The sequence below is a fragment of the Paralichthys olivaceus genome, chromosome 5 (assembly GCF_024713975.1).
Source record: "Paralichthys olivaceus isolate ysfri-2021 chromosome 5, ASM2471397v2, whole genome shotgun sequence".
In the NCBI taxonomy this organism is placed as follows: domain Eukaryota; kingdom Metazoa; phylum Chordata; class Actinopteri; order Pleuronectiformes; family Paralichthyidae; genus Paralichthys; species Paralichthys olivaceus.
Window position 1 is genome coordinate 5,353,656 of NC_091097.1, and position 21,102 is coordinate 5,374,757.

At 37.7% G+C, this 21,102-nt stretch overlaps 2 protein-coding genes across 3 annotated transcripts in view; one reads left to right on the forward strand and one right to left on the reverse strand.

Annotated features, from left to right (window-relative positions):
- The window catches only part of radil2a (Ras association and DIL domains 2a), a 29,061-nt gene extending 26,098 nt beyond the window's left edge, over positions 1-2,963 (reverse strand). Inside the window, exons 1-2 of one of the 2 annotated variants that reach the window (XM_020094128.2) lie at positions 2,074-2,963; positions 79-303 (exon numbers count right to left, since the gene is read on the reverse strand). In XM_020094128.2, coding sequence (XP_019949687.2) covers positions 79-303; positions 2,074-2,201 — 353 coding nt within the window. In that variant the 5' untranslated portion in view covers positions 2,202-2,963. Of the gene's footprint in view, positions 1-78; positions 418-2,073 lie in introns of both variants that reach the window. The other variant, XM_020094126.2, reaches the window with a different exon arrangement.
- A 4,355-nt stretch (positions 2,964-7,318) lies between these two features.
- On the forward strand, positions 7,319-20,416 carry grap2a (GRB2 related adaptor protein 2a). The gene is made up of 8 exons (XM_020094440.2): positions 7,319-7,497; positions 13,047-13,206; positions 13,303-13,394; positions 13,985-14,104; positions 16,237-16,426; positions 17,148-17,240; positions 17,362-17,478; positions 19,807-20,416. Exons 2-8 carry the CDS (start codon positions 13,129-13,131, stop codon positions 19,984-19,986), a joined length of 870 nt encoding a protein of 289 aa, XP_019949999.2. The 5' UTR covers positions 7,319-7,497; positions 13,047-13,128; the 3' UTR covers positions 19,987-20,416.
- The last annotated feature ends 686 nt before the right edge of the window (positions 20,417-21,102 follow it).

Consider the following 21,102-nt stretch of genomic DNA (forward strand, 5'->3'; position numbering starts at 1 on the left):
TTTTTTACCAAATTATCTCAAAAACTGATTTGATGAAAATTTGTACAGACATAATGATTGAACACTGAGAGCTCTCACCTCTCCAGGGCCTCCTTCACCAGTTCCTTTGCATTGGACTGAGTGGTGGCCAGCACACTCTTGTAGTTGGTCCCCTGACAGATGTCACTGCCGAAGATCTTCAGGATGCCAGGGACAGACATTTGGCTGGACAGCTCAGCCGGGTCGTCTGCAGCCTGGTGATCTCCGCCAAGGCTCCCGCCGCCATGCGCCTGGCCACGGCGTCCACTGTCCCGCAGGTTGGGGCTGTAGTTAAAAACAGATGAAAGCCTGTTGTTGTGGCGGCGGATTTTACTCTTGGCCGGCTGCCGAACACCAACACTCTCTGTAGAGCGCACAGTGTTGTCTGAGGTGTTGGACCTGACACACAACAGAGAGGAGAGTGAATACTTTTAAGTGGAAACCATTAATCATACTCACAAAAACAGTCAAGTATCTTAATGCATACAGCAACTTAAAGCTTCAACGATTATCTCTCATTATTGATTTTCTTGTATATGGCCTGTAAAACATCAGAAAACACCAAGCAACAGTCCAAAACCCAAACATTATCATTTTACAACAAAGCAGCCAGTTTTGATCTGATCAATGAGGTATCATCAAGTGCACAGACAATCACTATTTCCCTGATGTAAAAACTGTACATCAGGGCTGCAACTAACAATATTATTTGGATTAGTCATCTTCTTATCACCATTAATCAATTAATTATTTGACCAATAAATTGTCCAATGACCTTGAGTTTTTAACCAGGAAAGTCTTATTAAGATCCAATATCTCTTCTGCCAGGGAGTCAAGATGAGCAACAATTAGGTAAAAAAGTGTCTAACATAAATACAAGCAGGGACAAATAATAACCCAAAAAGACACCAAAACACAGATCATACATTAGAACATACAGGAATAAAATAAAACAGAAAGCTGTTAAAATTACTGACATTGATCTATGGAAACTGAATATGAAAGATGTTTAAACATAGAGGGTAATGGGTCTAAGTCAAAGTTAAATGTTTGTTTAAGCTTAATGTTGGTTTAAAGTCAAGATATGACAAAGTAAACATCAAATAATCACATTTTAAAAGTAGATAGGTCTGGACAAAATGGACAAAAATGATATCAAGGTCAAATTATTCCCACAGGAATCACGATAAATATTATATTATTATTTATTTTAAGTTTAAAGACTTAAAAGAAAGACTTTTAAAGATGTTTGCTCCTGGGTGAAGTTGGTTAACTCGATAAACCTGATAAACAGCATGTCTGAGGTAGATCAGATATGTCTTAAAACTCCATGGGCTTACACAGTTCACATTACATTGATATATATTGAACCTTTGTTATTTGTTAGTGAAATTATTTCATTACCCAGCACTTCTATAAGACATTCAAACATGTGAAATAGAACTGGTGATTTCAGCCACAGCTCAAGATGATGGAGTCAAATGTTTAGGGTTAACTAGAATATGTTCAGTCACGAAAATGACTGAAACGATCATTAGATTAGAACGATTGTTGCTGGTTCATCGACTCCTGGTTGCAGCTATACGCTATACTTTACAGTCAGAGCATCATAGGTTTTAGACCCTCGTATGTGAACAAAAATATCAGTGGATAACGTTAATTATCACAATATACGTCACATTATAGTTTCTCTTGCATTTTAACACTGATTTTTGCTCCTGAGTGAAGGCTGTTATTTTAAACTCTTATTCATGACAAGCACTTGATAAATAGATTTTAAAAATCTGAGGTGAATGTGTGTTATATCTCGTGTTTGCTCAATGCATTAGCATCATATAAATAAACATTGAACCTTTGTTATCTCTCTACTGGTGAGAAACACACTGTGTCTTATTGCCCAGCCCTGGCAGAAGCTGGAATATATTCAGGGTTGAAAATGACTGAAATGATGAATTGATGAGAATATCTACAATACGTTGTGTTTCTCCAGTATTGATCTGGGGCCTGTGGAAAGCAGATCTATGTGTTACAACAGAGTAAAGCACTCAGACTCACTGCAGAGACCCATTGCTGGGTTTCCTGCCCAGCTTGGCCAGTCGTCTCTTCGGGGAGCGGATGAGCAAACCCACAGGGAAGTTCAGGGCTTGTTTATGGACGTGGCTGCTTCTCTCCTCTGAAATCATGTTTGCTTCCAGTCTCACATTAACACGTGAACACAGCTCACATGAGCAGAATATAGCATTATTAGCTCGCGCTGTGAAGTCATGAGAACTTCTCGGGATGAGAAGAGTCCAGAGGAAGAAAAAAAAAAAAATCCAAATTCACCACAAAGTGCGTAAACACTCCAACTGTGTCTTCACGTATCCATGAAGAAGAGAAGATGAAGAAGACGTTCAGGTGTTTTGGTGAAGTTTTGAATTTAGCGTCACATTCCCTCACAGCTCGGTCGGTTTAAACTCCCGCATCAGTTTTCCTGGAGGTAAAAATCCAAACTGAGACTAATGTTCGGAGGAAGAGGAGGAAGAGGAGGCATGTTCTCCCGCCGTGAGTTCATTCCCTGGCCGAGGAAACAAAGCAACTGACGGTCCGGTCAGTTATTTACATGTGCAGAAGTGAACCGGTGAGGTCCGTTATCTCTGGGAGCGCGAGCGGACCGAATGAAAGAACCTGCTCGCGAGCTGCTACTACAGCTGACGTCACAGCAGCTTCACGCGCGTGGTCAGCAAAGAGGCGGGACAACACACACACACACACACACACCGGCGCGCGCGCGCAGAGGGCCCCAGGGCCGGGACAACACTTTCTGGGGCCCCTGCAGCAGCAGCAGTTATCCAGCCCATCCAGGAATACAGTTTTCAGTCCTTCAGTGTAAATAACACGATGAAGTCCATATTCAGTCAATGTTGCAACAGAACATTCCCACAAGCTGTGTCTCAATTCAGGGGCCGCATCCTTCAGAGGACGCGGTCTACCCTGCCCACATGACCGCCTCCTTCCTGAGCCGCATAGACCGAAATGACACAGTCACGTCAACTGAGGATTTCCGCTCATCCCGCCCTTAGTGCTGTTGCCTAGCAACAGGGCTGAAGTTGTTTTTTACATGAGTACCATTAGCTGTTCGATTAAAGTATTGCCTCTTCCTCTTGACTCTTAAGCACAATCGATCTTCAAAGTCAGCCTTTGAAGGATGCTGCACCGGAATTGAGACCCCACTGTGGACTGTAACTAAGACACACGACGTGGTAGCGACCCAACAGTGAAATCAAATCATCTGGTCTGCCCCCTGGTGGCTGACTGCACTAAACCCTGCCTCCTTCATGTTTGTGAATGGGACATGGACCAAACTAAAATGTCAAAGTATCCATACATTTTTCCGTCATTTCTGTTTTCTGTCATACAGTTCCTATCACATGTGTCCAAGTAATATTTTTTACAATAAACTTGAAATTAATTATTAGATACTAAAAATAAGGGAAAACATCACGGTTGATGCTGACACTCGTGAATGGTGATGTGTATGAATTTGTTAACATGATCACAACCGATGACATCAATACTGCAAGACGGTGGCACCAATGTTGGATTGAAATGTCTTGGATATTTTATAACCGACTAAAAGCCAAACTGAAGTTAAGGTAATTATCCTGAAACCAGATGTCTCCCAACTATGGTTCGGAGAGTGCACATTTTACTTCTGGAACCAGGAGAGCCCAAAATACCTCCTCCCACTTGTCTTGTAGTGCCTATTGTAAGTCATTTTAAGAGAATCAACATAAACTGCTGTCAAGGTAAAAACAGACATTTGCACTTGAATGAAACATACAGGCACTTTCATAAATCTGCTACTCATTAAAGAAGTGAAAACAAATCACTCCAGGAAAACAAAATGGCAATATACAGAGCTGCATCTTCACCTATTTAAGTACTTTGCCGGGCTTATGTTTAATTTGTGATTCTCCTTTTACTCTGACCAATGTAATTAACAAAGCCTTTAGCTCTATTTTGGTCTCAACCAACTCCAGTAGGCCACAGAAGGACATTAAAGAGTGGACTTAAGCAGCAGGTTTCATTTAAGTCAGAACAGTATAACACAAAGACAGTTTTCATGACCAATGCATAGTTCTGAAAGCTGGCGGTAAACTGATCTGAAAAGGCTATGTGGTATTTTTTGGCCTGATGAAAGCCTTGTTATTTTACATGCATGAATATTGTGGAAATAAGGCGACAGTCAGCTGGGCTTGTGCAGACTGTGTCCCAAAGTTTCAGGTGACAGAGACTCCTCCAAGAAAAGGAAAACTGTTTTGGCCAGGTTCTGAACTGAGACCATTGACCCAAGATCAACGATATGGAGGAAACACATTTACCAGAGGAAGAAACAACTTGTTGCAATGAAAAAATATCTTTAAGATATCTGGAGCATTTGCTGTTAAATATTACCTTTGAGTATGTTGGTGCTGGACAGATCGGGCCAATGGTATACCACTGATTTATTAACCCCACTAAAGTGATAATGTATCCAGGATGTCCCAAAAAAGGTTAGATGTTTCAGAATGATGTGATGGACAGTTGAGGCATGGCTCAAGCAAGAAAAGTTCAACTTTATCATTTATTTAAAATATTGTATTTAGCCATTTTGAATCATTTGTCTTGAACCATTGCATGTAAATGGGGAACAAATCCTGTACATGTGATACATGAATTTTAATGACTGTGAAAATAGATGATTAAAAATATATAAACATTTTCTGCTATTTAACTAATGAATTTACGGGGCCATGAATTCTTATTGATTCTATAGGCTCTGTGTGCTTTCCAATTCAGTTTCATTTAGAACCAATTTCTATACAGTTAGCAGATGACTGAAAATGAACTGTAGAATGTAAAGAAAGAAAGCAATAAAACACATTAATATCCAATTCTAAAGTTTGTAGCTATATTTTTGTCCATTGTGCTGTAGGTAATTTTTAAATACATGCTTACAAAACTATCTACAATCTAATATAAAGTCTATTGAGGTTTATTTGTGCATGTTTGCAGCAAGGCCTCCATCTAGTGGCAATTCCACTGAATTAAATAAATCTGCAGATTACATTATCGGGGAAAAAACATGTATGAAATGATGATAGTTTAATTTACAGTGAAACTATTACTTTGAGCTACTTTGTTAATATTGTACTAATGTTTAATGATAACAGTTTGAAGTGGGAGGAAACAGAAGTTTTTTTTATCAAATGTAAATATTTTAAATGAGTCTCTTTCACTGTGGACTCATATTTGTCAGAAAGCGATACATTGACTCATGTACTGTAACAATTTTGAAATGCTAGCATTTTTCATATTAGCAGACCTAATACATCTGATTAAAAAGCAAACAATGATGGTATCAGCTTCTCAAATGTGACTACATGTTGCTTGTTTTAAGTCTAAAGGATGTTAAACTGAATATTTTTGGGCTTTTAGACAGTTGGTAGTTACTGTATATACACTCATCAAACTCCTGAAATGAGAATGGAAATCAGAGCGAAAAAATATTGCAGCAAGACCAAGACAGATCGTGCTCTCTGTCAGCATTGCCTCTGAATACTGAATTAAATATTTCTATGGTGTGACTATTTCAGATCTCTGTTAAAAGACAAGACTATCCAGACTGTTAATCTGCACTAATGGGCGCTCACCAAGTTTTTCACAATAACAAATACATAAATACTCACACATATCTGCTTACATCTATTTTATAATACTAACTGAACTACTTCACAAACCCAAGTCATGTCTCAGTTACACACACACACATGCTGTAGTTTTTTGTGGTATTGAGTAACAGGGTTTGAGGCGGATGTGAGTGTGCTCTACCTGCAGCTGCTGTGCACAGTAAGTGGTTTGGAGACGACAAGAATCAGGTCAGACACGCATCACAAGATGATTCTGCAAATGGCCTGTTTCTGCTGTTTGGCTCTGACATGCTGCACACAGCTCAGGATCCATTCAGTCAACTGATCAACAGCCACACTAAGAGATTTTTCTCTCATGTTACAAAGTTTGTATGGAAAGAATGGATCTTCCCAAAAAAAAAAGGTCAACAAAATTGAGTCTTCCATGAAACAATCTACCCAAACAATGCTAAATGAAGTAATAAAAGTAATAATAATGATAATACTGATAATGATAATAATAACAATGATAATAATACTTTTATTAATGTGTAGCACTTATTTGTAACCAGTATATAAAATAAAACAAAATAAAGTGAATAAAAACTAATGAATATGAGAGCATATCCAACAGCACTGAGCCCACACATGAATAGATGGGCCAGTGTAATACAAAAAAAGTTAATTCTCATATATAAAGAAGATAAGATTAAACCAAATAAGAATATATAACTTTTTTTTTTTTTCATTTGATAAAATTTAAGCATGACACAGGATGTAGTCACTTAGAGTTAAGATAACGTCTTTATATCGTGGTTTCTACACTGGTCGTATCTGAAAGAAGAATATTTCATTCATAAATGCAATTTTATTATTACCAATATGTGGATGAAATAAAATCTGGACAAAAACAATCGTATAAACTTAAAAACATAAAGAAAATGCTAGCTTCTGCATTTTAACTGTAGTATTCCAAACCTTCTTTTAAACACCTTTACATATTAGTTGATATTTTGCTTTCATGTTGCATATTCTTAAATAAATGTGCATGCAATGTAATTTTCTCGAGATAATGACCAAATTCAAAGTGGATTATATACCATTTTTAAAACTAGGTTTTAAAACAGGACCCTTGTACATGATAGGGCCTCGAGATTACTTAATTGCAGAAAGTATTTTTTTGTTTGATGATCTATTTTTCATACTACTACTTTTATATTGTGTGTTTGATTAAGGTGCACAGTTCAGCCTCTTGCCCATCAGCCCACCTGTCTCTCTCTCTATTGTTGGTCATACAGTGTCATACCAATGTTTCGCAGGGATTATATATACAACACATAACTGCTCTCTTCTTTTTTCCCAACTAATTGTTTAATATCTAAACTAATGTGCGATCACCTCCTGTGTTCTCTCCCCATTTCAAGAGTTTTTATCCCATTCAGCTTCATAGTAAACAAATAAGATTAGACAAGTGTACTTTTCTTCCATAACTCCGATAAACAAAACGTCAAACTAATTACTTTAATATTCAGACGTTGACCCTTCGGCTTCACGAAAACACTGTTGCCGGGTTGTATTTTGAAAATCCGTCCGGAAACAGCACGTCACACTTTGTGCGGCTCTTTAGAGAGGGGCGGTTCTCGATCCACCGGTTTGTTCATCTTCCGTCTCAACGCGACATCACAACACAGAACCAGCACTCTCAATTTGTCCTGCCATCATTTGTGGGATCATTAATATGCAGGCGTGGTCTCAGCTCAGAGGGAGAAGTGGTCAACCTTAGAATAAACCTCACACAAGTTCAACCCCGGACCACAGAGGAGGGAAGGTGAGCTGATGGATTCTTTCACATCAGGAAACTTTAGAGAGATCACACACCAAACTTCACAGTCAAAATCTACTTATCTCTCTTCCTCTTTCACTTTCCAGCTATTTCTCACTTCTCTATTGTTCATGTTAAATATTTACTGCAATGTCTTACTAGAAATATCATTCAAATGCATTTGTATAAATGTCTGAACATTGAATCATGTTAATTTGGTTTAGTTTTTAATTCATTACAATGGTAAAATTAAGGCTGCTCTCAAATCTGGGCATTAATATCCTCAAATACAGGGAATCAAGGCTAAATCTTAACTTCTGGAGCATTTGTTTATTAACTTGTTTATTTATTTGTGTTGTTTCTGTTTATTTACTGGATCTTTTGTGTTAAGTTTGTCCTGCCTCGGCGGCATGGTTTAGCGTGCCTTGCTTTGAGGAAGTGGTTTCAAAGGCTGCTATTGGTTTATAAGTGAGAGAGCTTAGGGTCATAACAGCATATTGTAATTAGACATTACTTTGGCCAATATTGTTATTTTGTGTAGAGCAGTTTATGTGTCGTTGTCACCAGAGCGGTCAGACCTCAGGGTAAATACACCACTGCACTAAATAATGTCATTTATAAAAGCATATTAATCACAGGGACGTTTAAGAGTTAAATGTAGAAAGCAAATCCATTATTTCTCATAGAGTATTTTTACATCGTCGTATTGGTACATTTACTCACATAAAGGATTCGGGCACTGATCCTCCAACAGTTTGTACAGGATAACTGAGCCGGTGTAATTCCTGGAATGTAAATGTTTGATGAATAATTCGCCTGTCTGCAGTGAGGACAGGGTTATACTGTACGTCTGTTGAAATGTTTAGCCTACTCTTCAATGACACATAAGCAGCCGTCTCCTGTCTCCTCTTTCCAACTGTAAAAAACACCTGCAGTAGTCATAAACAGTGAAGAAAAGTAACAAAGTACATTTATTCAAGTACTATAAGCAAGTAGGATTTTGAAGTGCTTGATTAATTACATTATTTTTATGTATTCTACTTCTACTCCACTATACATTTCTGTATATGCTCCACATACGCTGCACTTCGTATTTATAAAGTAGGTATAAAACAGAGTAAAACACATTTTTATGGATTTTAAGTACTTTTACTTTGGGCTAGGCAACAAAATAATATACATAATTATTGCAATATAACTTATCGCGATAATAGCGACATAACAATAGCACAGTAAATATCGATAAAACGCTTATGCATTGTGCGAGCAGAGTGAGGAGATGTAATAGATAACTGATGTGCCTCAGATTTGTAATGTTTTGCTGTTTAGCATGTTTTTCATTGTCATGAAGAAGAGTTTAAAACCACAACCTTCACTCAGGAGCAAAAATCAGTCTTTAAACTTAAAATAATAGTGTGACATTTATCTTGACAATTATCAATCAACCAATGTGAATACTGTATCTTGATATAATTGTTTTGCCATTTCGACCAGCCCTACTTTTTATTTTTGGTATCGCTTAAGTTTGCCAACCTGGACGTTCAGGTGTTGTTTGTTTCCACCCTCTGATAAAACCCATGATGTCCCCTGAAATAACAATCCAATGGTTGCAGGCCTACCAAACGTTGGTCACAATGATACCAATTACCTCCTCGATTAACGTTGAACGGTCATGGAGACAACAAAGACTGTTCCACTTAATAAATGAACAGTGGTGTCGACCCAGCCACCTCAACCTCCTCCTTACATGGACTGGGACTCTTTATACTACTTTACCTGACTTCCTTCTTTTGTCATAATAACAATTAGAGGTCGCCTAACAATTAAACGTAATGCTATTGAAAATGCTGCACAGACGATCTATGAGGTCATCTTTCATTTCTTTTGTTTATAACTGACTGTCTCGATTTTTTAGGTACATTTTGCTCACAAACAGAAATTTAACTTTAATTCAGTAAGTAATTAAGTAATTGCAGGGTTGCTTAGTTAACTGAAGTAAAAGAAAATGTCTCTGGTTTCTGATGCTTCTCAATAGTTTGCAAAATGTTGCTTTATGCAATTTTTTGCATTTGCAAAATGAGAAACCACCTGAAACAGTGCAGATGCACCACTGCAAGCAACACTTCATACAGCTCAGGTTATCGGATATCACCCCTGAGAAAAATACTGCATGTTGATATTACCTCTAGATATCCTCAGATTGTGTGAAGACAAAACTGCATTCAAAACACTGTACACCATTAATACACCGTTAAATACATAATATCCGGTAGTCTGTATAGATAAAACATTAATTGTTTTCAGCTCATTTTATTAAGCAAAAAGATCCAAGTTCCAGCCCCTCAAAAAACATTTATTTTCATTCATATTTACATTTCAGAAATAATATTTACTTTTTTTTAGATAGATTTCCAATAATTGTTTTTGTTAATCAATAGTGAAATTAACTGTTAGTTGCTGTCTTTTATGTCGAAAGTATCTAACTTTCTGATTATCTGTAATTTCACAAGTACTATAGCGCTGAGACATAAGTTGGTTGCAAGCTCAGGAACACTACTGGTGCTGCTGAAATTCTGACCAGAGTTTAGTCAGTGATATAGTGGTTCTTTCCAAAGCCAATGAGTGCTACTTCAATCACAATTATGTCAAGATTAACCATCTGGTCTTTAAATGTTAATAGTTTTCTAAAAACACACAAAAACCTGTCACATTCACTGGTATTTGATGTGAAAACCCAACATGTTTTACAATTTCCTGAATATAAGCTAATGGATGTTATCTGCACCTCTGCATTTAACTGGTCCTTCTTCTTAAAGGATCAAAAATCTGTCCCCGGATAAACCTAAATCAGGAGTCAACGTGATTTCTGAACCAAACCATCCACAAGGTCCAGTGGTTTCATTCGTGTGGTGAAACAGTTTGGCTCGTCACGGTTAATGAATTGACCATCACTTCCTGCTCTTCCACTCTTCAGAGAGTCCTCTTGTAGCTAGAAGCTGCTTTAAGGCTGTGCAACATCAATCATTAAGTGTTGACACAAGGATGGGAGGTGTGAGTTTGAGCTGATAAGATAAAAAGAAAGAACAGCTTTATGCACCAAAACTGTCCTCGATGTCCCCTCTATCAGCAGATGAGACAGGAATACGAAAAAAGGAGTTTTCTTTTACAGCTATGAAGACAAATTGAGTGTCTAAATTTGAAACCGTAAGCAAATTAAACTTTTCATATCAAGATTAAGGTGACGTGTGTTGAATAAGGGGCAATAAAGAGCGATCAACTGCTGTAAATAACCAAAAAGTCATATTGACAGTTTTGATTCTTAGACTTCCATCAGGTTGATTTGGATCCTTTACTGTCAGATTAACAACACTGAAAAAAGAAAACAGTTTTTCAACTAACTTGAAAAAAGAAACACTTCAATTGGTAACACACAAATAAATCAAGTTTTTTTCAAACTAAGGTTACTAAAGTTGACGATAAAATCTTTGTAGATAAACCAGGTAGGATGAATACAAAGTTTTCTAACTTCCCTCTGCGCCATAGACTGTTAATGAAAAGCTCTGCACACAACGTCTAGCACGCAAACAACAAAAAGTGACCGGATATTGTAGAACTGTCGGAGGAGGACTCACTAATGACATGGAATAATTCTGAAGTAGCTCCGGAACATTAACACAGGACAAGAAGACAGACAGATTTAGAACAGGCTCTGCACCTGTAACTTCGGAAGGCAGAGCTGTTACAGGCTAGTGCTAATAATCGAATACAAACATCATTAGCATTAGCACAACGGTGTAGAAAAAGTTTCAGCTGCAGTTTCTTATTTTTAGCGGGTGTTGAGCATAGCAAACATCCTGGTGGTGGTCTAGCTTCAAACTAATGAACTCATACCTATATTAAACTTTGTGAATCACACCGGTGGGCTCAAAAATCATGACGACTACCCAACTTCAGACCTGTTCTACATTTAGCATCAAACTGTTGATTCATCACTTTTACTTGACAATTGTCACTGCTAAGATTTCCAAACTGATCAATTCATTTCAGCCATTTCCACCATTTCTCGATGACTTCTCGCTATTACAGCTGTTTATTCATTTATTTTAGCCAAATATGAGGTGTTACAGGAGTCTACTTTTATAAGTGAGTGTATTGGTCTTTCTGTGTGTAGATTCTTTTTATTAATGGAGGTTTGGGTAGAAAGGAATAATAGAGGATATTTTACATCTCTTCAGATCTCCACAGTACTTGTTCGTTGTAATTTTGCAAGGCGCTCTACAGCTGCATCAGCAAAGGTAGTGCGTTTTCTTTTTTTAAGAGGGCTCACCACATCCTTCGTAACCTAACCACAAACAGAGTGAAGGTTTTTACATCTGTGGGAAAATCAACCAATTTACATGTCAGAAACAGTTATAATGGGAACTTGACATTTCATCCATGTGTCACTGTGCTGCTGTTAACTGCACTGCTCTGTAACTCTGCCATGTAGATAAACAGTAAAAGGGGAAGTGGCGTGCATGTCTCTTCCTAATTTAAAAATAGCTGAATTTGCTTTACTTCCCACATGTCATCTCCATGTCCTTCAGTCAGACAAGTGTGGTTGTGTCACATGCAACCACATACTGTGAATACAAGCAACTGAAGTTTTAATGGTTGAGTTGAGTTAAAAACAACATGCTTGAAAATAAACCATTTCAATAAGAAATGATTCAGATCAGCTCAATGCCTCAATGCAATTTTAATATGCCACTGTCTTTTAGTCTTTAGGGCTGCAACTAATGAATATTTTCGTTATCGATAAGTCTGATGATTGTTTTCTTTGTTTTAATTGCTTGGTCCATCAAAAGCTCATTTTAACCCTCCAGAGACCAAAGTGCATTTATTTTTATCTTATTTTGGTAAAAGCCTCAAAGATTAGTTGGTTAAGCATTGAGCTAATTAAACGAAAAAGCTACTTTTGATAATCAATTCATTCATCAGAAAATGCTAAATAGTTCTTGTTCCAGCTTCTCATGAGTAACAATTTACTGCTCCTTTATGACTTATCAATGAATCTAATAATTATCACCTCTCAATTGTCTTGTTGTCTGTTCCGTTGCTTTAAAACCTCTAAAGATATATTCATCTGAATGGAAGATTCTATACTCTCTAAATAACGTTTAGATTTAATAAAATCGATCAAGCTTGAGAGTTTAGGAGATCAATTCCTGTTTGTACAGTACATGACATCATTACTCTGCAGGCAAAATAAAGCTTTCAGTGTTCTTTAAACTTGACATTTCTTTACATCTTTCTGAGAAAACAAAGAGTACATTTTGGTGACTTCCTAAAGATAAACCTGCGACCTTCCTCAAACCTCTATCTAGGTAAATAGAGCTGCTCTCGTTTTAGCAAATTGAAACCTCACAGAAAGCAGTCTCTGCTTCCATACATCAGATTTTGAAGCACCATGCTGCTTGACCTTGGAGTAGAACTCTTAACTTCAGGATAAACTGCAGAATTTAATCTTTTACTGGATTAAAATATTCCTGTATGCTTTCTTTCTCTCTGCATAGAAACAGTTGCTGTGGACCCTCTGATCGCTGTTCTCCTCATTTCTTCATTTTCCAAACCTCTCTGACACTCGAGACCGTCCTCATGGAGGCAAAAGCAAAGTATGATTTTGCTGCAACAGCACGAGATGAGCTCAGCTTTAAAAAGGGTGATTTGCTTAAGGTCAGTGTATGAATATAATAATAGTAATATATATGTTGTGGCTTCAATATTTCATCACTAATGTTCGGCCTATTGTCGTTTTCTTTTTCTGATCAGCTTTTAAACTCGCAAGATGATTGGTATAAAGCAGAGTTGAACGGACAGGAAGGATTCGTACCACAAAACTACCTTGATTTGCAGATTCCGAAGTAAGACACAGTCATCCTCATTAACAAACACTGAACCTGCACATGGGTTTTCCACGATATGCACCACTGAAAGCAGAAGTGGTTGTGATTTTATCTTTGCAAACCATTTCTTGAAATGTGTTTTCTACCTGAACTCCTTTTCGAACATGCACTAGTCACTTTTTGTAGTCATTTCACAAAAGTCTTTTTTTTTTACTGTAAATGCTGCTACTGCTGTGTACTTTTTTTTTTCTCACCAGGAATCACAGCGAAATGGCATTTCAATCCAGTCTATGTCATGTGGCAGAATTGCCAGTAAAGTTAAAAAATTATAATAATAATATCACAGTGACAATAATTTTAAAATTCACAGCAAGAATGCTGACAAAATGTTTTACAAAAGACTGTTTTTACTGTTTGTCAATATGGTTTAGTCTGACTTTCACCAATTCTGACTTTTTGATAATACAAAGAGATCAGGTTCAGGACTGAAATCTAACGAACAGGAAGATTTCATGACATTTTGGTAGAAAGAAAAGCAGCACCTCTGGCTGTAGCTGTGTGTGAGGTTAACAGCAGATGAGCAGAAGCCTCATGGTTTGTGTTTCCAGATGGTTTCAGGAGAACGCCACTCGTAACGCAGCAGAGGATCTCCTGCAGCACAAAGATGTTGGAGAATTTGTGATTCGAGGGTCCCAGAGCTCCCCGGGAGACTTCTCCATCTCTGTCAAGTCAGTAAAACAGTCTTATGTTCTTTATTGTGAGTAAACATGTTGATACAATTGAAGATAATTCTTATAACTCCAGTCAACTGTCAAGTTTTCTGCTGTCATATTACCCCAGTGAAAGTTGTCAGTGCAAATGTTTCAGGGAAGTTTTTACCTCTTCCAACGAGGTGATGTATTCACCAATGTCAATTTGTTTGTTAGTTTGTATGCATGCTAATTTGTTTTGGAGCAAGATTTAATAACAAAAACTACTAAATGGAGATTAACAAAACTTGGTGGAAGGATTTGTTATGGGTCAGGAAAGAACTCATTGAGTTTTAGTTCAGATCAGGAGTCAGGAATTATTTTTCGACATTTTCACCAAAAGTTATTTATCTTGATGCAAATGATCAGGTATGTTTAGAGGACTGATGTTTAGTGTGTGAAATGTAGTGCAGCTTGATTTAATATGAGGTGACTAATAGGCTCCATTGAGTGACATTCTAGTTGTCAATAAATTGAATTGAATATTTGAGAGAATTATTATTAACTTGGTGGTTTTAAGAGATCTGTGAAATAATTTAACCAGCAAAAATGTGGACCAATATTTCTACTCTGCTCACACTATGTAAACAGTAAACTGACTCAGGTCACCATCTTTTAGTTTCTTACTTATGTGCTGCAAACTCTGCAGGAGTTTATTTATAACCAGGAGACTGCAGAAGCAGCGGCAGAATAAACAAGACAGCGGAAGAGACGTGAGGTGATGTTGATCTGAAAGTGCAGTCTCTCAGACCACCAGGGAAAACGATCAGTGTAGTTTAACGGCAAAGCAACTTTTCTGTCTCTCATTTTTTATCTCTGTTCACTGCAAGAGTTTAATTAACTTATTTTTACTTTAAGAATAAATACAACCAACAGTGTATGGAATTGTTCAAATTTGAAATTAAGTAATTACAATTAAAATGCATTTTAATTTTGTATTTCATTGCAGAGTATGGAACATAAGTACCTCCAACATGTATCATATCTGAATGTCACTGTAACTCTCCAGTAAGAGCCTGGTAGGTCATCAAGTGAAGTGATGTAGTTTTCTGCACTGACCAGCAGAGAGCGATGCTGATGAGGAAACAGTCCAGAGATCCAGGCATGAAGGAGACAGGGCTCAGTGGTGGTTCAGCTCAGTTTTCTTTTTGGTGATTGTTTTTAACTCTCGAAGTTAAGAGGTGGCAGACAGGTGGGAGCGTTCAGAGATATGCAAATTAGAAAATTAAACTCTGTCCCGTCCTTTTCTGAGCACCACTTTGACTCTGTGGAGGAAACTCAGGGGTTTTAACAAGAAGAACAAGTTTTGACCAGAAAGTCACTGAGCTCAGCTGGTTGCATCGCCTCAGTTCAGAAATAAGAGGCATCCAAAGACACCTGCTATGTGTATTAATTGTTTTATACACACTGTATTGACATGTGAACATATTCAAGATGAAGACATTGTTTCAAAGTTAAATTTGGTTTTTAACAATGAGATGTTTTTGGATTCATAATTTCTTCTATTAGGGTGTTAACCCAAAAATCAAGGAATTTATTGAACTCACAACAGTCCCAGAATGGCATTCATTCAACCCATGGAGTATTTAACATTTAGAGGTCAAATCTGATGTATTTGATCAAATATGGATTCCATTGCTGGAATGGATTCTTGAAGGCACTTTTTAAACCAAGGACAGATGGTTGAATGCTGAGGGGAAGCCTCGTTTTTGTGCATGTTTATTCTTATTTTACTTCCTATACTTGAGAAGTGGAACTGTGCTGTGCTCTTTGTGTTGTCGAGGGGGGTAATCAGATGAGGGAGGGGAGATAAATGTTATATATATACATATATATATATATGTGTGTGTGTAATATTTGGATTTGATATTTAATGTATGATGTTCTTTTTTTATGAGTGTAAAAGACAGACACTGAGTCAAACTGTGTAGTTTTCAAAAGTAAAATCCAAACTTTATTAGATCATCCACCAGGCATCACTACACACAGATCTTGTCGGTGACATTTACGCCACATTTTTGGGACATTTCAAGAACATTTAAATTTTGGTAAATCTGCAGTTTCTATTTGGAATTTTTTTCCCAATTCCAATTCTCCATCTTTTCCCTCAGACATGAGAGTGACGTTCAGCACTTCAAAGTGTTGAGAGACAACAAAGGCCAGTACTTCCTGTGGTCGGAGAAGTTCACCTCCCTAGACAAGCTGGTGGAGTTCTACAAGGCCACGTCCATCTCTAAGACCAGGGAGATCTACCTCCATGACGGCTGCTCGCCCAATAGGAACGTCTCCATCCCCCAGTCGGTACGAGGCGTTTCTGTCCTTTGTTTTAGCTTGAAAACACATTTAAAGTCTTTATTTTACAGTAAAAACTTTTAATAAAAACGTCTCTTTGCTCAATGGGACCATCAATTCATTTAAAATTAAAGCACTGTCTAATTTTTTTAAATCTTTTATCTGTTTCATGTGTGGTTTGATAATGTTTTCTGATTTCAGATTTGTTAAATTCAGCAACAGTTTATAGCTACTCCTGCTAAAGCCAACAAAATCATAACATTCTATGATGTTGAAAGAGGAGTTTGATTCATCAATTAGTTAATATTATAGTATTATTATAGAATAGTTAATGTTGAAAATTAATTAATTTGATTTAATTATGAAGGTATTTTCTCATGCAAAAACGTGTTGCTTAGTCCCCTTGTTTCTATGTGAGAATTCGCTGCTGGTCTTTGCTGTTTGTACAGAACTGCAAGGAATGGTCGATTAATAAATCAACAGAAAAGTAACCAACAATCATTTTGATAACTGATTTAAGATATTTTACTAAGAAGAAATGCCAATATTTCATGACTCCAGCCTAATGTTTTTTTTGTTTTTTGAAAGTAAGATGAACATTTACGGTTTCTGGACGGTTACAAACAACAGCCGCTTTGTTAATATATAAAACAATATATATTATAATATTCCTAATATATTTATCTTGATGATGCAATGGTTACTACATTGTTTTGTCTCCATCTTCCAGGCAAAGAGGGGAAGTTTGCCTGAACAACATCACTCTGCTGCAGCGGTTGCTGCTACACCACGCAGAGCATCAGACCAGCCTCACAGCCAGCTGGTACACTCTCCTTTTATAAATACATACAACTCAAGAGCCCTCATAAACTCTCTATCTACCTTTATGGTGGTATCAGTTGTATTCAGTGAAAGCCAAAACAGACTTTTTTCTACCTTTCCAGGCTATGAGGGTGGGTCTGGAGGAACGAGCTCACACCATTGGTTACACAGGAAGAAACAGCCCCATCAGCGCCGCTCATCCTGCCCGTCGTGTATCTGAAACCTTGCCTCTACCACAGGTCAGCTCGCTGTCTGGGATTTGGTTGAAGTAGTCCAAAACAGAATTCCTTGGCTGGCTGTGGAAAAAAAGAATATACACCGCTGAAATGATGCCAAATCCCCAGGTGGCATCATCAAATTGCTTACAATGAATACTTCGTTCAGCGAATTCTCCATAACTCAATGTACAGAAAAAGTAAGGAAAAACAACAAGTGATCCCAATTTGAAAAAAAAAAACAGCAATTCATTCTTGGTGACTGACTTGATTGATTAATTGACTATAAAGTGTAATGGTAATAATATATGATAATGTTCTGTCAAATGACTAATTTTATCATTTAAGCAGCAATTCCAATTTAGAGATAATCGGGGGTAGTTTAAGTAGCAACATCAAAACACCCATTTTGCATAAATATACTCATTTCATTGGTACTTTTCTGCAGCAAATATCACACACTGATTTTCTTTATCAAGATTAATGACTTCCTGTCTGGGAAATTGGTGAAATAAACCCCCCAAAAAATACCCTCTGCAACAACACATTTAAATCCATTTAAAGGTCCAATTCAATTCAATTCAATTCAATTCAATTCAATTCAATTCAATTTTATTTGTATAGCGCCAAATCATATTATACATTATCTCAAGGCACTTTACATAGAAGGTCAGGACCTTAAAATCTAAATATAAAGAAATCCAACAGTTCCCACAATGAGCAAGCACTTTGGCGACAGTGGAGAGGAAAAACTCCGTCATTAACAGGGAGAAACCTCTAGCAGAACAAGGCTCAATGTGGGCGGTCATCTGCCTCGACCGGTTGGGGTGAGCAAAGAAAACGGGGGAAGGAGATGAGAGAGGGGTTGGAAAAGAGGGGAGAGAAGAGAGAGGGATAGTGGGGAGAGGGAAGTAGGTGAGAGAAAGACCGGGGACACTTGGGCGCCATCAGGTATCAGATCTGACTAGTTAAAAATGGAACAACAGTGTAAAGACTATTAATTACTGTGGATAACAGACACATTTGATATCATAATGAATTACTGCAATATTGTAATTAGTAATAGGAGAAGTTGTTGTCCTGAGGTTCCGGGGTCGGAGATATCTGAAATGAGAGAGAAAAAAGAGAGAGAGAGACTATGGGAGTACAAAGTGAAATAGTCATTGACATGTATTAAAATAAATAAATGAGTGAATGTGGAGGGACAGAGAGAAGTGGAGAGGTGCTCAGTGGATGATGGGACTTCCCCCAGCAGTCTAGACCTATAGCAGCATAACTAAGAGATGGTTCAGGACTCACCTGATCCAGAACTAACTATAGGCTTTATCAAAAAGGAACGTTTTGAGTTTAACTTTAAATGCTGAGATGGTGTCTGCCTCCTGAACCCAGAGTGGGAGTTGGTTCCACAGGAGAGGAGCCTGGTAGCTGAATGCTCTACCTCCTGTTCTACTCTTACAGACTCTTGGAACCACTAGAGAGCCTGTGTTTTGTGAAAGAAGTGATCTATTTGGATAATATGGTGTTATCAGCTCTTTGATATATGAAGGTGCTTGATTGTTAAGGGCTTTATATGTGAGGAGCAGGATTTTGAAATCTATTCTGAATTTTACAGGGAGCCAATGTAGAGAAGCTAAGACAGGAGTAATATGATCTCTCCTTCTAGTTCCTGTCAGCACTCGTGCTGCGGCATTTTGGACCAACTGGAGATTTTTTACCGATTTCCTGGGGCATCCTGATAATAAGGAATTACAGTAATCTAATCTAGAGGTAACGAATGCGAGGACTGGTTTTTGGACTTAGACAGGATGTTTCTAATTTTGTTAATATTGCGCAGGTGGAAGAAAGCTGTCCTAGAGACTTGTTTTATATGTGGGTCAAATGACATGTCCTGGTCAAACATCACTCCAAGGTTCCTCACAGTGGAGCTGGAGGCCAAGCTGACACCATCCAATGTAACTATCTGTTCAGACAGTGATTCTCTAAGATGTTTAGAGCCGATTACAACAACGTTTATATTCAAACACTTTATATTTACATTGAGGGGACCCTCTCTATGGAGGCCGTCATGTTTTTTGATTAGTCCAGACTGAACAAACTAAACACCTTTTGAGTTTTTATGATAAATTAAGCTACCACAGGTTCTTTTTCATGTTTGGAAGGAGAGGGTGAGGTGAGGGGTGTTCACCTGCAACATGCAATTTCAACACTACATATCTCAAAATTCTACACACTGTACCTTTTAATCAGTACTCAAATTTGTAATTTGAGAAAGTTCTTCATAATTTTTTTTCACTGCAGTGCTCCACTGTCAAGTGTTGATCAGTGTTTGGTTTTTCCTTCACTGTCACACAGAGGCCGTCCGTGGTGCAGGTGAGGGCACTGTACGACTTCACCGCAGAGGAAGGCGATGAGCTCGGTTTCTCTGCGGGAGATATCATTGAAGTGCTAGATCGCTCGGATGCATCTTGGTGGAAAGGGAGGCTGCGGGGGAACACCGGGCTGTTTCCTGCCAACTACACAACGCAGCTGTGAGAAAACACCCCAGGCGACACTCTTACTCTGCCTACACATTCACAGACTTGCTCTGCAAGTGCAACGGCCCTGAATGTGCGTTGTTTTTTTACACTGACCCAGTCAGTGACTCATCTAATCACTGCACTGCATGTTGGCACTTCATCAACACGCCGGTTTCGGAATGACTGAGTCAGTTTGTGTTTTCAGATCATATTATATACATACAACTCGGTGCTATGCTTGATCAGGTTTTATTGGACTGACTTATTCACAAAGGAGCAAAGGCACATCCCAAAACAGGAGCTGCTGCAGGTGGCAGCTGTACTACAACATGTCTGTCAGCATATTTATTTGCTCGTTTGCCAGTCTGCCAGTGAATTGACGGTTTCTGCTCATGCTATTAGTTTTGTTATATTTTATACCATTAAAAGTTTTGAATTAAAAAAAATGTGGATTTCTCAATGCAATGTCCTCAATGGTCACTGACGTGGTAATAAATAGATTTGTATCTCCGATTTGTCAACTTTGAATGACAAAGGCTCTCTGGGGATATATAAAGACTTCCTGCTTTTTATTCCCCATAAAGCACAGTAGATTCTTGTATTCTACATTTATATGGAAACATGACTTATTCTTTCATTAAATGATTTCTGCAAAAGCCAGAACTGCTATGAATAAAAGCAGAAATAAGAGGCAAGAGGTGGCCTTTGGAAAAATAGCTGCACCAGAGCCTGTACCCTAGATTGAGCTGCATCCTTGGTGCTGGATGCTTCAAAGCATGTGGTCTCATATTTCTGCCGGTGTAGAGTTAACAGTGGATTTGTCAGCAACTTGTAAAGTTAAACATTTCATGGATTACAATCACAAAACCCGAAAATCTTCTATATGCAAATGACAAAACTTTGACACTTTGTCTTGTTGTCTGCTGATAAATGTATTTATTTACAAATGAAATGCTTCATTTGGCACAGCTCATTTCATGGAAAACTTCCTCATAATTTAATCAAAAAGATTTTGTTTTTTTAGTCATAAAGTAAAAAAAGAGAAAGTGTTGTTTATAATGGTTAAGTAGCTTAAATGTTGTTGTTTTTTTTTGTTTTTACAAAAAAGTAGAGAAATCCAAAGTAGGTAGAT

Bases quoted from the DNA above. Each gene is read 5' to 3' on its own strand.
- grap2a (XM_020094440.2), top strand. From the start codon at position 13,129: ATGGAGGCAAAAGCAAAGTATGATTTTGCTGCAACAGCACGAGATGAG. The intron at 13,395-13,984 runs GTAAGACACAGT...TTGTGTTTCCAG, and splicing joins CTTGATTTGCAGATTCCGAA to ATGGTTTCAGGAGAACGCCA. The intron at 17,241-17,361 runs GTACACTCTCCT...CTACCTTTCCAG, and splicing joins ACCAGCCTCACAGCCAGCTG to GCTATGAGGGTGGGTCTGGA.